We start from the raw sequence: 19,475 nt of genomic DNA on the forward strand, positions 1-19,475 counted from the left end.
ACTGCCTCTTTCCCCGCCTCGGCCCGCCCACTCCCCCAGGCAGTCTAATTTGGGGGGATTGAGGGGGACCATATTTTTGAGGGGGACCATATTTTCCACGCTCAGGGCCAACTCCAGGCGTTGCTTGGAGGACCGTGTGGTACCGGGGATAAAACCCGGGGTTCCAGCATGCGACACCGCAAAGCCCTCCCCTTTTCATTTTGGCGGGAAGGTGGCACAGGGACCCCACTCACCAGTGCTCAGGGCTTCCTCCTGGCTCTACGCTCAGGGCGGTTTGGGGGACTTCCTCGGGGACTTGTTTACCGGGGTCCCACCCCCGACAGTGCTCGGCCATCAGTGGGATGCCGGAGATCGAACGGGGACCCTCCGCGCTGGCCGTCATGCTGACGGCTCTTCCCGCTGGCCTCTCTGTCCTTCCAGCCATCAACGGGCTGGTGTACAGGGTGCCCGGCCTGCGGATGTACGAGCAGGAGTGGGTGCGGCTGCAGCTGCTGAACGCGGGCAGCTCCCGTGACATCCACGTGGTGCATTTCCACGGCCAGACCCTGCTGGAGAACGGGACCCGCCAGCATCAGCTGGGCAACTGGCCCCTGCTGCCCGGTAAGAGACGCTGGACGCACCCGGCTCCAGGGACACCCCTTCCCGCTGCAGCTGTCCCCGTTCTGGCAACAGCTCCGGGCAGATCCCTCGATGCAGGCAGTGTAGACAAAGTGGGTTGGTGCAGACGTGCATGCAGGGGGCCCTAGCAGGGTGGTGGAACGAGGTGCCACATCTAAGGCAGCTTCTTCCAAACCACGGGGGCGACGCTGGGTGATTTAAGTAACGTGCCCGGGTGTTTGGTTTTTGGAGGCCACACCCGACAGTGCTCAGGGGTCACTCCTGGTGGGACCCTGTGCAGGGCCTTAACTCCTGGCCCAGCTCCCCAGCCCTGTATATGATGTTTCATGCGTTTTTTTGGTTTTGTTTTGTTTTGATAGCACAGCGGTAGGGTGTTCGCCTTTCACGCGGCTGACCCGGGTTCGATTCCTCCGCCCCTCTCGGAGAGCCCAGCAAGCTACCGAGAGGATCCTGCCCGCACGGCAGAGCCTGGCAAGCTCCCCGTGGCGTATTCGAGATGCCAAACACAGTAACAAATAAGTCTCAGATTGAGAGACGTTACTGGTGCCCGCTCGAACAAATCAATGAGCAATGGGATGACAGGGATTGTTTTGAGTGTAGTTCTCATCTTGCCTAAAAAGAACCAGATGGATCCTAAGTTCTTTTGGGTTTTTTCTTTTTGGGTCACACCCGGCGATCGATGCTTGGGGCTGACTCCTGGCTCTGCACTCAGGGATCATTCCTGGCAGTGCTCGGGAAACCCTATGGGATGCTGGGGATAGAACCCAGGTCGGCCTCGTGCAAGGCCAATGCCCTCCCCGCTGTGCTGTCGCTCCAGCCCCGGCTCCTAAGTTTCTAGAGCCTTTTGCAACAGAGGGAACCTGGGGGTCTCTGATGACTCTGTCCACTGCCCCTGGACGGAGTGGATTCGCCCTTGGATTTCTTTCGTAGGCTCCTTTAAAACTCTTGAAATGAAGGCATCGAAGCCCGGCTGGTGGCTTCTTGACACGCAGGTCGGAGAGACCCAGAAGGCCGGCATGCAGACTCCTTTCCTCATCATGGACAGAGGTACTGTTGCGTGTGACTTTCAGCAGACAGCGGCTTTAGGGAGGAGCGCCGGTGTTGAGACTGAAAACACTCTACCTAGAGCTCCCTTTATGGCGTGACAGAGACATAAACAGGGTCCGTCATTTCTTTCATTCCGATACACGGTCTGATTATACTGTGTCAGGAAACAAATCCAGTGTCTTCCTCCCCGTAAATTTCTCCACTGGGGGGTTCACGATAAAGCATCCTGCATGAGAAAGTACAGGAAGCAAATTTCCAGGCTCCTGGAGAAGAGGGAAGACACCTAAAATTCATCAATCATAGAGAGCATCTTTGAACTTAGCATTTCAGCATCTGAGAAATACTGCTTCCTCTGTCCTTAAAACATTGCATCCATTTCTTCACTTTTCATCTATCATTCATCTATCCATTATCACCATCTTTCTACTCATCCATCCACCCATCTATCCACCCATCCATCCATCCACCCATCCATCCATCCACCCATCCATCCACCCATCCATCCACCCATTCATCCACCCATCCATCCACCCATTCATCCACCCATCCATCCATCCACCCACCCACCCATCCACCCATCCATCCACCCATCCACCCATCCATCCATCTACCCATTCACACACTATTCCATTCATCCATCCACTCACCTATTCACCCACCTATCCATCCATTCATCAATCCATCTGTTCACCCACCCATCCATCCATCCATCCACCCATCCATCCATCATACACCCATTCATCCATCCACCCATCCACCCATTTACCCATTCATACACTATTCCATTCATCTATGCATCCACCTATTCACACACCTACCCATTCATTCATCAACCCATCTGTTCACCCACCCATCCATCCATCCACCCATCTATCCATCCATCCACCCATCCTTCCACCCATTCATCCACCCATATATCCATCCACCCACCCATCCACCCATGCATCCATCTACCCATTCATACACTATTCCATTCATCCATCCACCCACCTATTCACCCACCTACCCATCCATTCATCAACCCATCTGTTCACCCACCCATCCATCCATCCACCCATCCATTCATCCATCCACTCATCCATCCATCCATACATACATACATACATACATTTACCCACCCATTCATCCACCCATTCATCCACCCATTCACCCACCTATCCATTCACCCATCCATCCATATACCCATCCATCCACCCATCCGTCCACTCATCCATCCACCTATTCACCCATTCACCCATCCATCCATCCACCCATCCACCCATCCATTCATCTATCCACCCATCCACCCACCCATCCACCCATCCATCATCTGTCCACCCACCCACCCATCCACCCATCCATCCATCCACCCATCCATCATCTGTCCACCCACCCACCCATCCACCCATCCATCCATCCACTCATCCATCATCCGTCCACCCATCCACCCACCCATCCATCCATTCACCTGTGCATAGCTTTTAAGGTGCCTGCTAAACTCCAAACAATGCATCAACCTACATATAGACCAGTGGCTGGTATTTTCTTACACGATCACCAAGTAAAAAGCTCTAGACACTTCCAGCCCATCCATTTGGTAGGTTAGATGGGAACCACTTTGAAAAGCGACCACATGATGAAATTTATATCATTCTCCCCCAGGATATCACTATCCCTAATAAATTATCAGCCTTGCTGGTGCCTTTCACTATTTGCTGATCATAGCTAAGTCAGTGCAGTGAAAACCAAGAGATCTAAGTTATGGCCCCACCAGAAAGATCAGATCGATTGGGGGTGTTTTCACTTTGTCGTGCATATTCTCTAATCAAAAACGATTTCTCATCCTGCCTCGATTTTTTAATGTTCGTAGACTGCAGGATGCCAATGGGACTCAGCACCGGCATCATAAATGATTTAGAGGTCACGGCTTCGCAGTACCAGAGTAAGTGGCGGCATCATAACGCCCCCTTTGAAGACCCACCGCCCCATAGTGCTGCCTGTTCAGTCCTTGGGTTTCCCTAGGAGTCTCTCAATCACAGTGTTGGAATCTGGATCCACCAGGGGTGCTCCTGGGGCAAAAGATGTGGCAGCTGGCAAGACCTGTATATACCCCCTCAAAGCTAGCCTTGGAGCGGATGGAGGGCTGGCATGCAGATTTCCTGCAGTCTTCCCAACTCCCCTCTTCTCTCTCTCCCGGGCTTCCTCCTGCTTGGAGCCTTCCCACCAGACACCGTCACAGCCCCACAAAGCCCCCCGTCCATCTGCCACCCACTCAGCTTCACAGGAAGTGCGTGGCTCACCCACTTTGTACCACTCCTGCCAGCTCCACTCAGTGCCCATCTCGAGGTCAAGGGGGTCAGTGCCCAGGACTAGGAGATTTCCAGAAATACCCACACCTCCACCTTCCCCCACCCCCACACGCCCTGTTACCTTCATGTTCACACCGAGCCAATTTTTGTCACCCCTGGGAATCAGATTACTGGGAGCCGAAGCTAGCAAGACTGAACAATGGCGGATCGTATAACGCATGGATAGCAGAGAAGCTTTCGTCAGAATTTAGCTGGCACACTTGGATCCAGGTATGTCTCATTCGCCAGGTAACAGTTCCTGCTATTGTACCAATAAAAAAAGGAGGCGGGGGGGGGGCTGGAGCGATAGCACAGCGGGGAGGGCGTTTGCCTTGCACGCGGCCGACCCGGGTTCGATCCCCGGTATCCCATATGGTCCCCCAAGCACCGCCAGGGGTAATTCCTGAGTGTAGAATCAGGAGGAACCCCTGTGCATCGCCGGGTGTGACCCAAAAAGAAAAAAAAAAAAAGAGAGGTGGACACCTCCCCCGCCCCCCAAAAAAGGGGACAGTGGCTGGGTTGGAGACAGTCCAGGAATTTGCTTTGCATACTGCCAAACCTAACTTTTTCTCAGCATCCCCAGGAGTGGCCCTGGACACCACTGGGTCAAAACGATGCAAAAAAAAAAAAAATGACAGGGGCTGGGGCGAGAGCACAGCGGGGAGGGCGTTTGTCTTGCACACGGCCAATCTGGGTCAATCCCCGGTGTCCCATAGGGTCCCCCGAGCACCGCCAAGAGTAACCCCTGAGCATCGCCAGGTGGGACCCAAAAAGAAATAAAGAAATGACAGTGATTTTATTATTCTGGTGGTGATGGAGAAATGGCAGTTCCCGGGGGCTATGACTGTCCCAAGTACAGCAAAATGAATCCTAGGAAGTTATTTCTTTTCTTTTTTTTTTTTTTTTTTTTTTTGCTTTTTGGGTCTCACCCGACGATGCTCAGGGGTTCCTCCTGGCTCTGCACTCAGGAATTACCCCTGGCGGTGCTCGGGGGACCCTATAGGATGCTGGGATTCAAACCTGGGTCTGCCAGGTGCAAGGCAAACGCCCTCCCCGCTGTGCTATCACTCCAGCCCCAGGAAGTTATTTCTTGGGAGGCTGCATTTCACACATGGGGGAGGGGGAGGATAAAGTATAAAGAAACGAACTCACCCCTAACCACACATGGTCAGATCGTGGGGAAGGCCAGACACACAGTCCAGATCCTCCGAGCTCAGAAACGGACCACATCTACTAGTTTATCTCCTTCCCCCGCAGGTCGGGGCTGGCTCTTCACTTGAACGCTAGTGGCTGTGAGGTAAACTGAGGCAGAACGGGACTCGTCCCCCTCCCTGCCTCCACTTGAACGCTAGTGGCTGTGAGGTAAACTGAGGCAGAACGGGACTCGTCCCCCTCCCCGCCTCCACTTGAACGCTAGTGGCTGTGGGGTAAACTGAGGCAGAACGGGACTCGTCCCCCTCCCTGCCTCCACTTGAATGCTAGTGGCTAGGGGGTAAACTGAGGCAGAACGGGACTTGTCCCCCTCCCCGCCTCCACTTGAACGCTAGTGGCTGTGGGGTAAACTGAGGCAGAAGGGGACTCGTCCCCCTCTCCCCCCCTCCCTGGACACTGCTATTCCCCTGATGTCCTCCCTCCCAGGTGGACATGCAGCGGGAGGTCTTGATCACGGGGGTCCAGACGCAAGGCGCAAAGCACTACCTGAAGCCGTACTACACCACCGAGTTCCAGCTGGCGTACAGCACCGACCGCTCCAACTGGAGGATCTTCAAAGGCAGCAGCTCGAAGAACGTGATGGTCCGTGTGTGCTCCTCCCGTCTGAGCCCCAAGGCCCCCTGGGGGGGTCTCCGAGTACAGCCCAAGGGTGCCTGCGTGGTGCTAAATGGGCAAATGGTGGCCGAGTGCGCGTAAGACAAGGGAACAGAGCGATAGGGCAGCGGGGAGGGCCCAGGAGTGAGTCCTGAGCACAGAGCCAGGAGTCCGCCCTGAGCACAGAGCCAAGAGTGAGTCCTGAGACCGCCAAGAGTCAGCCCTGAGCACAGAGCCAGGAGTCAGCCCTGAGCATCGCCAGGAGTGAGCCCTGAGCACAGAGCCAGGAGTCAGCCCTGAGTACCACCAGGAGTAATCCTTGAGCACAGAGCCAGGAGTGAGCCCTGAGCATAGAGCCAGAAGTCAGCCCTGAGCACAGAGCCAGGAGTCAGCCCTGAGCACAGAGCCAGGAGTGAGCCCTGAGCATTGCCGGTGTGACCGTGACAGGCGTCAGGAACGGTGCTCTCAGAACGGTGCTCTCAGAACGGGCCCCGAGAGTTCTGCCCTTAGCATTCATCTTTCTTTGGTCTTTGTGTCGATGCTGGAAAGAAACATTCCCTCCCCCCTACCCCCCCCGTGACTGTTTGGGGGTCCAGACCCATTCCGTTGGTCTCCTTGGAAACGGGGCATCCTAGTACTGCCGTGCTCCGACTGTCCCTGCAGCCCCACTGGGCACTGACCCCCCCAGCGAGCCTCCTTCTCTTCTCCTAGACCTTTCCTGGCAACTCGGATGCCTCGACCATCAAAGAGAACCGCCTGGACCCCCCTGTTGTGGCGCGATACGTGCGGATCTCCCCGACCCGCTTCCACGGCAGGCCGGCCCTGCGCCTGGAGCTGCTGGGCTGTGAGGTGAACGGTAAGGGGCCCGGGGGTCTCCTTCAAGCTCCCGCCAGGGGACTCTGTCCCAGGGACGGGCGCGAGGCAGGGAGAGAGGCTCCGTTCTCTCTGCAGCCCCTCGAGTTCCGGGAAGCGCTCTGGGAAATAGAGGTTCCACGCAGAAAAGCTCTGGGTGCGAATCAGCCGGGGGTGGGTGCTAGCAGAGCCCTGGGTGGTACCTGGGCAGGGAGACGGAGCCCCCCCCCCCGCACCACCGCCCCCAAAGCAAAGTAATCATGAAAGGGCTCTAATTCAGCAAGGGCGCAGCGAGAGCACAGCGGGGAGGGCGTTGGCCTTGCACGCAGCAGACCCAGGTTCGATTCCTCCGCCCCTCTCGGAGAGCCCGGCAAGCTACCGAGAGGATCCCGCCCGCACGGCAGAGCCTGGCAAGCTACCCGTGGCGTATTTGAGATGCCAAACACAGTCACAACAAGTCTCACCGTGGAGACGTGACTGGCGCCCGCTCGAGCCAATCGATGAGCAACGGGCCGGCAGTGCTGTGGTGCTACAGTGCTAATTCAGCACCCTCTTTCTCAGCTGTTTTCAGGACAAACTCTCTGGTTTGAGCTAGAGCCATAGTGCAGCAGGTAAGGGCACTCGCCCTGTGCACAGCCAACCTGGGTTCAAGCCCTGAGCACAAAGCCAGGAGTCAGCCCTGAGTACTGCTGGGTGTGGTTAAAAAGGCAATAAGAAAAGAAGGGGGAAGGAAAGGGGAAGGGAGAGAAGGGAGAAGAGGGGAGGGGGGAAGGGGAGGGAAGGGAAGAAAAGGGAAGGGAAGGGAAGGGAAGACTAGGGAAGGGAAGAGTAAGGAAGGGAAGAGTAGGGAAGGGAAAGGAAGGGGAGAATAAGGAAAGGAAGGGAAGGGAAGGGAAGAAAAGGGAAGGGAAGGGAAGAGTGGAAGGGAAGGGAAGGGAAGGGAAGGGAAGGGAAGGGAAGGGAAGGGAAGGGAAGGGAAGGGAAGGGAAGGGAAGGGAAGGGAAGGGAAGGGAAGGGAAGGGGAGGGGAGGGGAGGGGAGAGGAGGGAAGGGAAGGGGTGGGGAAGGGAAGGGATGGGAAGGGAAGAGTGGAAGGGAAGAGAAGGGGAGGGGAAGGGGAGGGGAGAGGAGGGGAGGGGAGAGGAGGGGAGGGGAGAGGAGGGGAGGGGAGGGGAGGGGAGAGGAGGGAAGGGAAGGGAAGGGGTGGGGAAGGAAAGGGATGGGAAGGGAAGAGTGGAAGGGAAGGGATGGGAAGGCAAGGGGAGGGGAGGGGAGGGGACGGAGGTGAGCGGAGCTCTAGCAGGTCCCTCCCGTGTCAGACCACTGGGCTTCAGGGCCCTGCCCTAGCAGGCTCCTCCTGGCCCATCTGTCACTTGACGACACTCAGGAACCTTCCGGGGCCCGTGGGAAGCCAGTGACAGCCCTGGCCCCTGTGGCGTGCGGCCAGGAGCTGGGTCCCGCCCCTCTACAGGGATGAGTCCGGGGTGGCTCACGCGTCCTTTCCTCTCCGCAGGCTGCTCCACCCCCCTGGGGATGGAGACCGGGGCCATCAAGGACCAGCAGGTCACAGCCTCCTCCTTCAAGAAGTCCTGGTGGGGCGACTACTGGCTGCCCGCCCGCGCCCGCCTCAACGCGCAGGGCCGCGTGAACGCCTGGCAGGCCAAGGTACGAGCCCCGGGGAGCGGTCATCGCCTCCCTCGGGGAGCGTCGGGCAGGACGCAGACACACGCCCACCCAGCGTGGCAGATTGAGACTCTGAAACATGCCGAGGAGGAGGGGAAATAGCTGAGGCTTCGTGAGCAGTTGGATGTGGTTAAAAAGGCAATAAGAAAAGAAGGGGGAAGGGAAGGGGAAGGGAGAGAAGGGAGAAGAGGTGAGGGGAGGGGAGGGGAGGGAAGGGGAGGGAGAGAAGGGAGAAGAGGAGAGGGGAGGGAAGGGAAGGGAAGGGAAGGGAAGGGAAGGGAAGGGAAGGGAAGGGAAGGGAAGGGAAGGGAAGGGAAGGGAAGGGAAGGTAGGGAAGGGTAGAGTAGGGAAGGGTAGAGTAGGGAAGGGAAGGGAAGGGAAGGGAAGGTAGGGAAGGGTAGAGTAGGGAAGGGTAGAGTAGGGAAGGGAAGAGTAAGAAGGGAAGGGAAGAGTAGGGAAGGGTAGAGTAGGGAAGGGAAAAGTAGGGAAGGGAAGAGTAAGAAAGGAAGGGTAGAGTAGGGAAGGGAAGAGTAAGAAGGGAAGGGAAGGGAAGAGTAGGGAAGGGTAGAGTAGGGAAGGGAAGAGTAAGAAGGGAAGGGAAGGGAAGGGAAGGGAAGGGAAGGGAAGGGAAGGGAAGGGAAGGGAAGGGAAGGGAAGAGTGGGGAAGGAAAAGTGGGGAAGGGAAGAGTAAGAATGACACAGTGTCTGTGTTGCAATGACACAGTTAAAATGACACAGTTCCTTCAGCAGGGGGGAAGCAGCTATCCACAGTCACTGTCACTGTGTCACACGCTCGTCCCATTGTTCATCGATTTGCCTGAGCGGGCGCCAGTCACGTCTCCATTCGTCCCAGCCCTGAGATTTTAGCAGCCTCTCGTTACTCGTCTTTCCCAACGATTGGAGGCTCCTTCAGGGTCAGGGGAATGAGACCCGTTATTGTGACTGTTTTGGGCATATCGAATACGCCACGGGGAGCTTGCCAGGCTCTGCCGTGCAGCTATACACAATAGGTTTTTTAAAAATACACACACATACACACATACACAACAGGTTTAAAAATAAAGAATGCGCATGACTGTGTCTCAATAAAACTTTATAGACAAAAATGGGCGGAGGGGACCAGAACATTAGTACAGTGGGTAGGACGTTGGCCTTGCACGTGGCCGACCTGGGTTCGATCCCCGGCATCCCATAGGGTCCCCTGAGCCCCGCCAGGAGTAATTCCTGAGTGCAGAGCCAGGAGGAATCCCTGTGCATCGTCGGGAGTGACCCAAAAAGTCAAAAAGAAAAAAGAAAATCTATGGTGCTGAAACAATCATTGCATTGCCCTAAAATAACCCAAGTTCTTTTAAAACTCTTTTTAGGGGAATTGTTCTTTTTTTTTTTCTTTTGTGCCCCACCCCTTTATTCTTTTGCTTACGTTCTAAATAATGCGTAGCTCTCCCAAAAATACGATCCTAGTAGAGCCAGAGTGGTAGCACAGCAGGGAGGGCATTTGCCTTACATGCCACCCACCCATGTTCGATCCCCGGCATCCCACAGGGTCCCCTGAGCACCACCAGGAGTGATCCCTGAGTGCGGAGCCCGGAGGAACCCCTGAGCATCGCCAGGTGTGACCCAAAAAGCTTCCCATCCTTCAAAAAAAAAAGGGCTAAGAGTCAAATTAGGCCAATAACTGTTGTTTGCCAACTCCTGGCTGAGAAAACTTGCATCAGAGACCCAAAATTATGATTTAAATTTGCCATATTCTTTCTCCTACTCCCACTCTAATGTAGCAAATATTTCTCATTTTCTTAAGAGCACCATATAAAGTTTTGGAGAGCCACGTGCCCTTCCTTTTCCTAATTAGCGGCGCAGTATACAATGCTATCAAACCCGGCATGTAGATCAGCGTGAAGTGAGTTTAATTAACACCCGAAATCCCTTCAGTCCTGCCCCCTGGTGGCAGACTCAGGAATTTCATCCTACCCACAAACTGGTTGGCCCACAATTTTTTTTTTTTCTTTTTGGATCACACCCGGCGATGCACAGGGGTCACTCCTGGCTCATGCACTCAGGAATTACTCCTGGCGGTGCTCGGGGGACCCTATGGGATGCTGGGATTCAAACCCGGGTCGGCCGCGTGCAAGGCAAACACCCTACCCGCTGTGCTATCGCTCCAGCCCCGGTCCACAATATTTTTTTTTTAATTTTTTAAATTTTATTGAATCACCATGAGATGGTTACAAGCTTTCACGTTTGGGTTACAATCTCACAACGATCAAACACCCATCCCTCCACCAGTGCACATTCCCCACCACCAATATCCCGGGTATACCCCCCCTTTTCCACCCTCCCCCTGCCTCTAAGGCAGACAATATTCCCCATACTCTCTCTCTACTTTTGGGCATTATGGCTTGCAACACAGACACTGAGAGGTCATCATGTTTGGTCCATTATCTACTTTCGGCACACATCTCCCATCCCAACTGGTTCCTCCAGACACTGTTCCATCTGCCTTCTCCCCTCCACTCATGAAGCAGGCTTCCAGTTATGGGGCAATCCTCCTGGCCCTTGTATCTACTGTCCTTGGGTGTCAGCCTCATGTGATGCTACCCTACACTCCACAAATGAGTGCAGTCCTTCTATGTTTATCCCTCTCTTTCTGACTCATTTCACTTATGAGTTTATTTTTTGCTTTCTCATAACTGTCTAACAAAAATGTTATGTCTAAAATTATAATTTATATTTTCATAGCCCAAAACAGTAACAGCAGTGTCACTTGGAGGCATTACTGGTGCCCGCTCGAGCAAATCGATGAGCAACGGGATGACAGTGATGAGAATGATGATGATTTCCATATCCTTAACTAAGAATAGCTTTCTATTTTGTGAAAAATCCAAGCTGTTTCATAGCTGGACAAAGTTACAAGGCTAGCTACTGCTAAAATAACAACACTCTTTTTGGACATTCAATTCTAATTTCAAGTAGCCCGTTTTGTCAATTCTAGTTTGACTTCCGAGAGCAAATTTCTTACATAAGGATGACTTGTCTCCATATTTTTCACTTTGTCTTCTTCAAATTTTTTTTCAAATAAAGTTTTTTACCTTTATCATGGGCTGGAGCGATAGCACAGCTGTAGGGCATTTGCCTTGCACGCGGCCGACCCGAGTTCGATTCCTCCGTCCCTCTCGGAGAGCCCAGCAAGCTACCGAGAGGATCCCGCCCGCACGGCAGAGCTTGGCAAGCTCCCCGTGGCATATTTGAGATGCCAAACACAGTCACAACAAGTCTCACTGTGGAGACGTGACTGGTGCCCACTCAAGCAAATTGATGAAATCGATGAGCAGCGACAGTGACGGTGACCTTTATCATAAAAATTTTTAATTGTCCTTCAGTACGTGTTTCAGTGTTTTTTCGGCTGTCATCATTTTTCCATTTTTGTTATAATATCAATTATATTAGTTTCTGTTTCTGTAGTTTTATATGTAACTGTGGAAATGACTAAATTTTAAATTAAAACATGTACTTATTTTTTCATTTAAAAAACATAGAAATAGGGGCTGGAGCCATAGCACAGAAGGTAGGGCGTTTGCCTTGCACGCGCCGACCTGGGTTTGATTCCCAGCACCCCATATGGTCCTCCGAGCACTGCTAGGAGTTATTCCTGAGTGCATGAGCCAGGAGTAACCCCTGTGCATTGCCGGGTGTGACCTAAAAAGCAAAATAAATAAATAAATAAATAAATAAAAACATAGAAATAGGGGCTGGAGCAATAGCACAGCAGGTAGGGCGTTTGCCTTGCACGCGACTGACCCAGGTTTGATTCCCAGCATCCCATATTGTCCCCCAAGCACTACCAGTAGTAATTCCTGAACACAGAGCCAGGAGTAACCCCTGTGAATTGCCAGGTGTGACCCAAAGAGCAAAAAAATTAAATAAATAAAGAGATGCCTCTTTGAAAAAAAAAACAAAAACATAGAAACAACCTGTACTGTATGACATGTAAAAGAAGCCCATAGTCACTTCCCTGGACATGACAGCAGCAGGGAAGGAATAATCAAAAAGGCTAAGGAATGAGATGGAGAAAATCTTATTTATTTATTTATTTTTTTGAGCTCTGTGCAACATAGCTGCGTGTCAGGAAAGCCAAGCCGGGGACAGTTTTGCATCTCTGTCTTCACAGAACAACAATTACAAGCAGTGGCTGCAGATCGACCTGCTTAAAGTCAAGAAGATCACGGCCATCGTCACTCAGGGCTGCTCTTCGCTGTCCTCAGAAATGTATGTCAAGAGCTACAGCATCCAGTACAGCGACCAGGGAGTGGAGTGGAAGCCGTACCGGCAGAAGTCCTCCATCGTGGACAAGGTACCATGTCCAGGGACGCACAGAGAGCCCTGGGGGTGAGGGGCGGGGTGGGGGACGTGACGGAGCCTGCATTGCCAAGAGACTTGTTGCCTTGGACAAGAAGCCTGGCTCTGTCTGGTTCCTTATTCGACGGCACATGAAACTCTGTCACCATTCAAGCCCAGGGTCCCTGACATCTCAGTGGAAATCCCAGCTAACTCCCTGGTGCCACCTGGCACTTACCAGCCTTGTGCCCTGGGGTAGATTTTTCTTTTTTAAAAAAATCTTCACAACTGGAGCAGGTTTTGGTTTTTTGGTTTTTTTTTTTTCTTTTTGGGTCCCACCCAGCGATACTCAGGGGTCCTTCCTGGATCTGCACTCAGGAATTACACCCTGGCGGTGCTCGGGGGACCCTATGGGATGCTGGGAATCGAACCCGGGTTGGCCACATGCAAGGCAAATGCCCTCCCCGCTGTGCTATCGCTCCAGCCTTGGTAATGCAGGCGTAAGGGGTTTGCCTTGCACCTAGCTCACCCGATTGGACCCTGGGCGTTGCAGATCTCCTGAGCACAGCCAGGGGAGTCCCCTAAGCACAGACTCAGGGGTAAGCCCTGAGCACCACCTCTGAACTCTTTTCGGCTTCTGAAAGGTAGAATTTATTTATTTATTTATTTATTTGCTTTTTGGGTCACACCTGGCAATGCACAGGGGTTACTCCTGTCTCTACACTCAGAAATTACCCCTGGTGGTGCTCAGGGGACCATATGGGGTGCTGGGAATCGAACCCGGGTCGCCGCGTGCAAGGCAAACACCTTACCCGCTGTGCTATTGCTCCAGCCCCGAAAGGTAGATTTTTTTTTTCTTTTTGAGTCACACCCGGCGATGCTCAGGGCTGACTCCTGGCTCTGCATTCAGGAATCACTCCTGGCAGTGCTCGGGGGACCCTATAGGATGCCAGGGATCGAACCCAGGTCGGCCACGTGCCAGGCCAACGCCCTCCCCGCTGTGCTATCATCCCGGCCCACGAGAGGTAGAATTTGCTTCCCCCTACTTTTTGGCTACTAAGGAATCAGTCATTCTGAGCATCTTTGCCCGACGGCACACACAGACTCGGGTTCCTCGAGCGAACGTGGTTTTTCAGCTGCCACCTGGAATCCGTGTCTGATTTCTTCCCTCCACCCCCAGCCCCAAATTCAGCCAAGAGGGACACAGCAGGGAACCCCCCCCCCCCGCAGAGCCCCATTTCAGGACCTGCTCCTGGGTCATTTCCCTGAGGAGGGATTGAAACTCTCGCACCATCCTGATTGCTTCCCCCCAACCCCCCCCCCCCCCCGCATCTGGCTTCCAGGTTTTCGAAGGAAACAGCAATAGCAAAGGCCACGTGAGGCACTTTTTCAACCCGCCCATCATCTCCAGGTTTATCCGGGTCATCCCCAAGACCTGGAATCAGAGCATCGCGCTCCGCCTGGAAGTTTTCGGCTGCGACGTTGACTAGAATAGAATCCCCCAGGAGGGGAGTGGGCGATGCCTTTTATAGCTTCTTTTCAGCAATGATCACATCCCTCCCCCAGCCCCCCCCCCACCACCCTGCACCCCGTCCCCTTATTCCAAACTTGCAAATACGAGTTTATGTACAGACCTTTTCCGTGGGACCCTGGCACCTGAGGGGACCCGGTGACTCACAGTTCCGTCTGCATTAAACGGAAGACAGGTCAAACGGATCAAGAAGAACCCACGAGAAGATGATTCCTCTCCTGCCATGATTAAAAGCATGTTCTAACCATCACGGTGTCCACACGGTCTCGTTATTATCTGTTCTTCAGTGTCAAGGGACTCAGCTACGTCTGTGTTTTGCTTTAAAGGAACTATGATTTGGGGCCGGAGCGATAGCACAGCGGGAACGGCGTTTGCCTTGCACGCGGCCGACCCAGGTTCGATTCCCAGCATCCCATAGGGTCCCCCCGAGCACCGCCAGGAGTGATTCCTGAGTGCAGAGCCAGGAGGAACCCCTGAGCATCGCCGGGTGGGACCCAAAAAGAAAAAAAAAAAAGAACTATGATTTGGGGCTGGAGCGATAGCCCAGTGGGGAGGGCGTTGGCCTGGCACTCGGCCGACCCGGGTTCAATCCCCTGCATCCCATAGGGTCCGCCGAGCACCTCCAGGAGGGATTCCTGAGTGCAGAGCCAGGAGTCAGCCCTGAGCATCACTAGGTGTGGCCCCATGGCTAAAAATAAACCAACAAAAAGCTATGATTTAAGAGCAAAGGAGACCAAATTTCCCCCTTCTTTCCTTTTTCTTGAAAGCAAACAGAAAAGCTAAGTGCTAAGGAAGGCCCTGTGTGTGGAATACCCATTTTGGGGCCCACGCAACGGTGCTTAGCTGACTCCTGGCTCTGTGCTCAGGGATCACTCCTGGCGGGGCTTGAGGCATCCAATGTGATGCCAGGGATCAAACCAGCGACAGCAATGTGCAAGACAAGAGCCAAACCCTCTGTCCTATCGCTCCAGGGCCCAAGCCCTATTTCTACCTAAAGCGTTTCGATTAATACCTGACGGAGGAGGATGAGGACAAGGTGAACACAGAGAGATTATTAATATCAGCATTCATCGCAACGTTAACAATGTAAGCGTGATCTGCTAAAATTCCAACATGATATTACGAATCATTTTAAATTCATGGCCTTGAGAAACACCTTTAGACATTTCATTTACACATGCACCTTTATTTTATTTATTTTAGTTTATGTTTGCTTTGTGGGTCCCACCCGGCGATGCTCAGGGCTGACTCCTGGCTCTGCACTCAGGAATCACTCCTGGCAGTGCTCAGGGACACTAGGGGATGCCGGGGATCGAACCCAGGTCAGCTGCGTGCAAGGCCAATGCCCTCCCCGCCCCCCCATCTCTCCAGCCCCTACACAATCACGAATCACGATCACAAAATCCCGTTAATAACCGATTTCTCGGGCGAGCTCAGTAACCTCTCATTTTGTCCTTTCCCTGAGATCTTAGAAGTCCATCTTGACTCGGCCCTCCCAACGATGTTGCACTGGGGGCTCTTCAGGGTCAGGGGAATGAGATCCAGCTTGTTACTGGATTTTGCATATGAATACACCATGGGAAGCTTGCAAGGCTGTCCCATGTGGGCAGAAAACTCTCAGAGGATTGCCAGTTTCTCCCAGAGGGAGAAGTAGGCTAAAGATACCGCTTCTGGGAGCTTGCTTTTAAGTCTCTCTCTGGATGTTGGCCATTGATGGGATTATACACACCTGGGTTCCTCTGCCGGTCCCTTCATGCAGGAGGCCTGTCCGAACGTGTGGAGAGGGGCCTCGAGCATGGCTGTGGCTAGGTTCCGGTGGTCTTTGGCCGCCGGGAGCTCTGCTCGGGGTGGGGAGGGAAGCTGGAGCCCATCCCCTCCGAGGGGCCCCGGGGAACACAGCCAGGTGTGCGGGCAAGAGACTCTCTGCATCGCTCTCTTCTGAGAGCTTGCTTTTAAGCCTCTCTCTGGATGTTGGCCGTTGATGGGATTACACACACCTGGGTTCCTCTGCCAGTACCTTCATGCATGAGGCCGGAACCTAGCTACAGCCATGCTGGAGGCCCCTCTCTATCTCTCCATACGCTCGGACAGGCCTCATGCCCCTACACAAACACCTTTAAATATATATATATATATATTTTTTTTTTTTTGAGTCACCCCTGGTTTCCTCCAGCCTCTGCACTCAGAGATCCCTCCTGGTGGAGTTCAGAGAAACTGACAGGGTGCCATGCACAGAACCCGGGGTGGCACCATGCAAGGCAAATGCCTTACTTTTTGCACTGTAGCACCGTCGTCCCGTTGTTCATGGATTTGCTCGAGCGGGCACCAGTAACGTCTCTATGGTGAGACTTCTAGTTACTGTTTTTGGCATATCGAATACGCCATGGGGAGCTTGCCAGGCTCCTTACTTTTTAATTTTTATTATTTTTAATTTATTTATTTTGACTTTTCAGATCACACCTGGCAATACACAGGGCTGACTCCTGGCTCTGCACTCAGGAATTACTCCTGGCGGTGCTCGGGGACCCTATGGGATGCTGGGAATCGAACCCGGGATGGCCGCATGCAAGGCAAACGCCCTCCCCGCTGTGCTATCGCTCCAGCCCCAAGGCCTTAATGCTGTAATGTCTCTCTAGCCAATATAAACCATTATGCAAAATGAGTTGTTGCTTTTTGGCTTTTATTCCCTTTTTTTTTTCTTTTTGGGTCACACCCAGCGATGCTCAGAGGTTACTCCTGGCTCTGCACTCAGGAATTACCCTTGGCAGTGCTCAGGGGACCCTATGGGATGCTAGGATTCGAACCTGGGTTGGCCGCGTGCAAGGCAAACACCCTCCCCGCTGTGCTATCGCTCCAGCCCCTTTTATTCCCTTTTTTAAAAGTTTTTTTACTCTTTTTCTTTTTTTCTTTCTTTCTCTTTTCAGTTGTTGCTTTCTCCTTAGGGTAAGATAAGGCTCTGGGGGTGTGGCATAGGTCCTGTTTTTGATCCCCAGTTATCCCCCCCAAAAAAATATGGTCAAATAACTCTACCAAAAAATGTTTGAAGTGGCCAGCTTTAAAGTATGCGGTTAAGGACACTGTGATGTGACCACACTTCCTTGACCATCAATGCTGCCAGGTTTTCGACCTCTGGCCTCTTTCCCCTCCTTCTCTGTTTTCTTCCTGTTGCTTCTGGCTTTCCCCAGAAGGTGGCCATAGTTCTGAATACTTTAAGGTTGGCTGTAATAGTCCCATGGACTCAAACAAACATCTCTCAAAGAGCTTGAGAGCAGCTGGACGTTAACCTGGATTTTGAAATACAAATCCGGCTCGGGGGCAGAGTTCTAAGGTGTAGCCTGAAAGAACCCCACAAAAATCCAGTTCATGCCCCCATTGATTTGCCCCTGGAGTCCAGAGACTCGCCTGCTAAGGAGTCCCGAGTGCCTGTAAGTCACCAGCAGGCCATAGGTGTCAACAAGATGAAGTAAATATCTGCCCACATCTCTTGGGGGCACAGACACTCCTGGAGCGGGAAGAGGCCAGTAGCCAGCTGCTAAACTGCAAAGACGGTGGCGGAGTGAGACTCCAGGGTTTACAAACTGTATGGTGGCTGTCGGGCACCACGGGGGTCTTTGAAAAAAATTGGGGGGACTGGAATGATAGCACAGCGGGGAGGGCGTTTGCCTTGCATGCGGCCGACCTGGGTTCAATCCCTGGCATCCCATAGGGTCCCCCGAGCACCGCCAGGAGTGATTCCTGAGTGCAGAGCCAGGAATAACCCCTGTGCAAAAAGCAAAAAAACCCAAAAAGCAAAAAAAAAAAAAAAAAAGAAGCACTCCTCTTGATGCTAAGATGATGATGATGATGATGATGATGATGATGATTATTTTGCTTTTTTTGGGTCACACCCAGCAATTCACAGAGGTTCCTCCTGGCTCTGCACTCAGGAATTACTCCTGGCGGTACTTGGGGGACCCTATGGGATGCCGGGGATCGAACCGGGGTCGGTCACGTGCAAGGCAAACGCCCTACCCGCTGTGCTATCGCTCCAGCCCCATTATTATTATTATTATTATTATTATTATTATTATTATTATTATTATTATGTGGTGCCTGCGATCAACCCTGGGCAAAGCGTCCAGGTCGGAGTCCTGGTTTTAGTGGTCTCTTGTTCGTTGCTTCTCAATAGCTGTCGCTTCTGCATATTTCAGGGCTGGCTGCCAAACTCCCCTGCGGGACGATGGACTCAAACAAAACGTGTCTCTCTCGCAGAACTTGAAAGCTCTGGACTCTCACCTGGATTTTGCAACACAGATGTTTGGAGGCTTTGGGAGACATGCTGTTTGCTCATTTTCTAAGCCAAGGCTCTGCAAATAAAGCCGGGTTTATGTTTAACACCCCCCCTCCTTCCCAGCACCCCCCCCACCCTGCTTCTTACCATATGCAAACTTCCACAGCAAGAAAACTGTCTTTAAATTAGAGGAGTTGCTGCCTTCCTTTTATTTATTTATTTATTCATTTTGGCTTCAGTGGGGAGTCCCACCCAGCGATGCTTAGGGCTAACTCCCGGCTCTGCACTCAGGAATCACTCCTGGTGGTGCTCGGGGGACCCTATGGGATGCCGGGAATTGAACACGGGTCAGCCACGTGCCAGACCAATGCCCTCCCCGCTGTGCCATCGTTCTGGGCCCTGTGTTGCTTCTTTAAAAGACGCATTTGCTCCCTGGGGTCCGCCCAGCTGGGATTGCTCAGGAAATACATGCATGATCCTTGGCGTGTCCTTAGCATGGAGATGCATGTGACTGCAGAAGGAACATCAGAGTCAATGATCGTTTTTCTTTTTTTTTTTTTTTCAAAATATATACTTGGTATAACTGAGACTTAAACCTGAAAACTTTGTAACTTTCCACATGGTGACTCAATAAAAAAATTTATATATATATATATATACATATATATATAATATACTTGGAGTGTCAGGTTCTAGGTCATGTACTTACCCTATGTTTGTCTGCCTGCCTAAACACCTGTTCTCCTCCCTCTCTCTCTCCCTCTCTTTTCCTCTCTCTCCCCTCCTTCTCTCTTTCCCTCTCTCCCCCTCTCTCTCCCTCTCTCTCCCTCTCTCTCTCCCCTCCCTCTCTCTTTCCTTCTCTCCCCCCTCTCTCTCCCTCTCCCCTCTCTCTTCCTCTCTCCCTCTCTCTCCCTCTCTCCCTCTCTCTCTCCCTCTCTCTCCCTCTCGCTCTCTTCCTCTCTCTCTCTCTCTCTGAGTCTCTGTCTCTTTCTTCCTTTGCTTCTTTTTAA

General features: G+C 52.7%; 1 protein-coding gene across 1 annotated transcript in view; it reads left to right on the forward strand.

Annotated features, from left to right (window-relative positions):
* F5 (coagulation factor V) overlaps nucleotides 1–14,442 on the forward strand; it is a 79,836-nt gene extending 65,394 nt beyond the window's left edge. The window contains exons 27-35 of the mRNA XM_055121213.1: nucleotides 421–600; nucleotides 1,549–1,665; nucleotides 3,515–3,586; nucleotides 4,120–4,223; nucleotides 5,631–5,786; nucleotides 6,510–6,654; nucleotides 8,163–8,314; nucleotides 12,498–12,680; nucleotides 14,008–14,442. Of these exons, the coding sequence (XP_054977188.1) occupies nucleotides 421–600; nucleotides 1,549–1,665; nucleotides 3,515–3,586; nucleotides 4,120–4,223; nucleotides 5,631–5,786; nucleotides 6,510–6,654; nucleotides 8,163–8,314; nucleotides 12,498–12,680; nucleotides 14,008–14,154 (1,256 nt within the window). The 3' untranslated portion in view covers nucleotides 14,155–14,442. The remainder of the gene's footprint in view (nucleotides 1–420; nucleotides 601–1,548; nucleotides 1,666–3,514; nucleotides 3,587–4,119; nucleotides 4,224–5,630; nucleotides 5,787–6,509; nucleotides 6,655–8,162; nucleotides 8,315–12,497; nucleotides 12,681–14,007) is intronic.
* The last annotated feature ends 5,033 nt before the right edge of the window (nucleotides 14,443–19,475 follow it).

The sequence above is a fragment of the Sorex araneus genome, chromosome X (genome assembly GCF_027595985.1).
Source record: "Sorex araneus isolate mSorAra2 chromosome X, mSorAra2.pri, whole genome shotgun sequence".
Taxonomy (NCBI): Eukaryota; Metazoa; Chordata; class Mammalia; order Eulipotyphla; family Soricidae; genus Sorex; species Sorex araneus.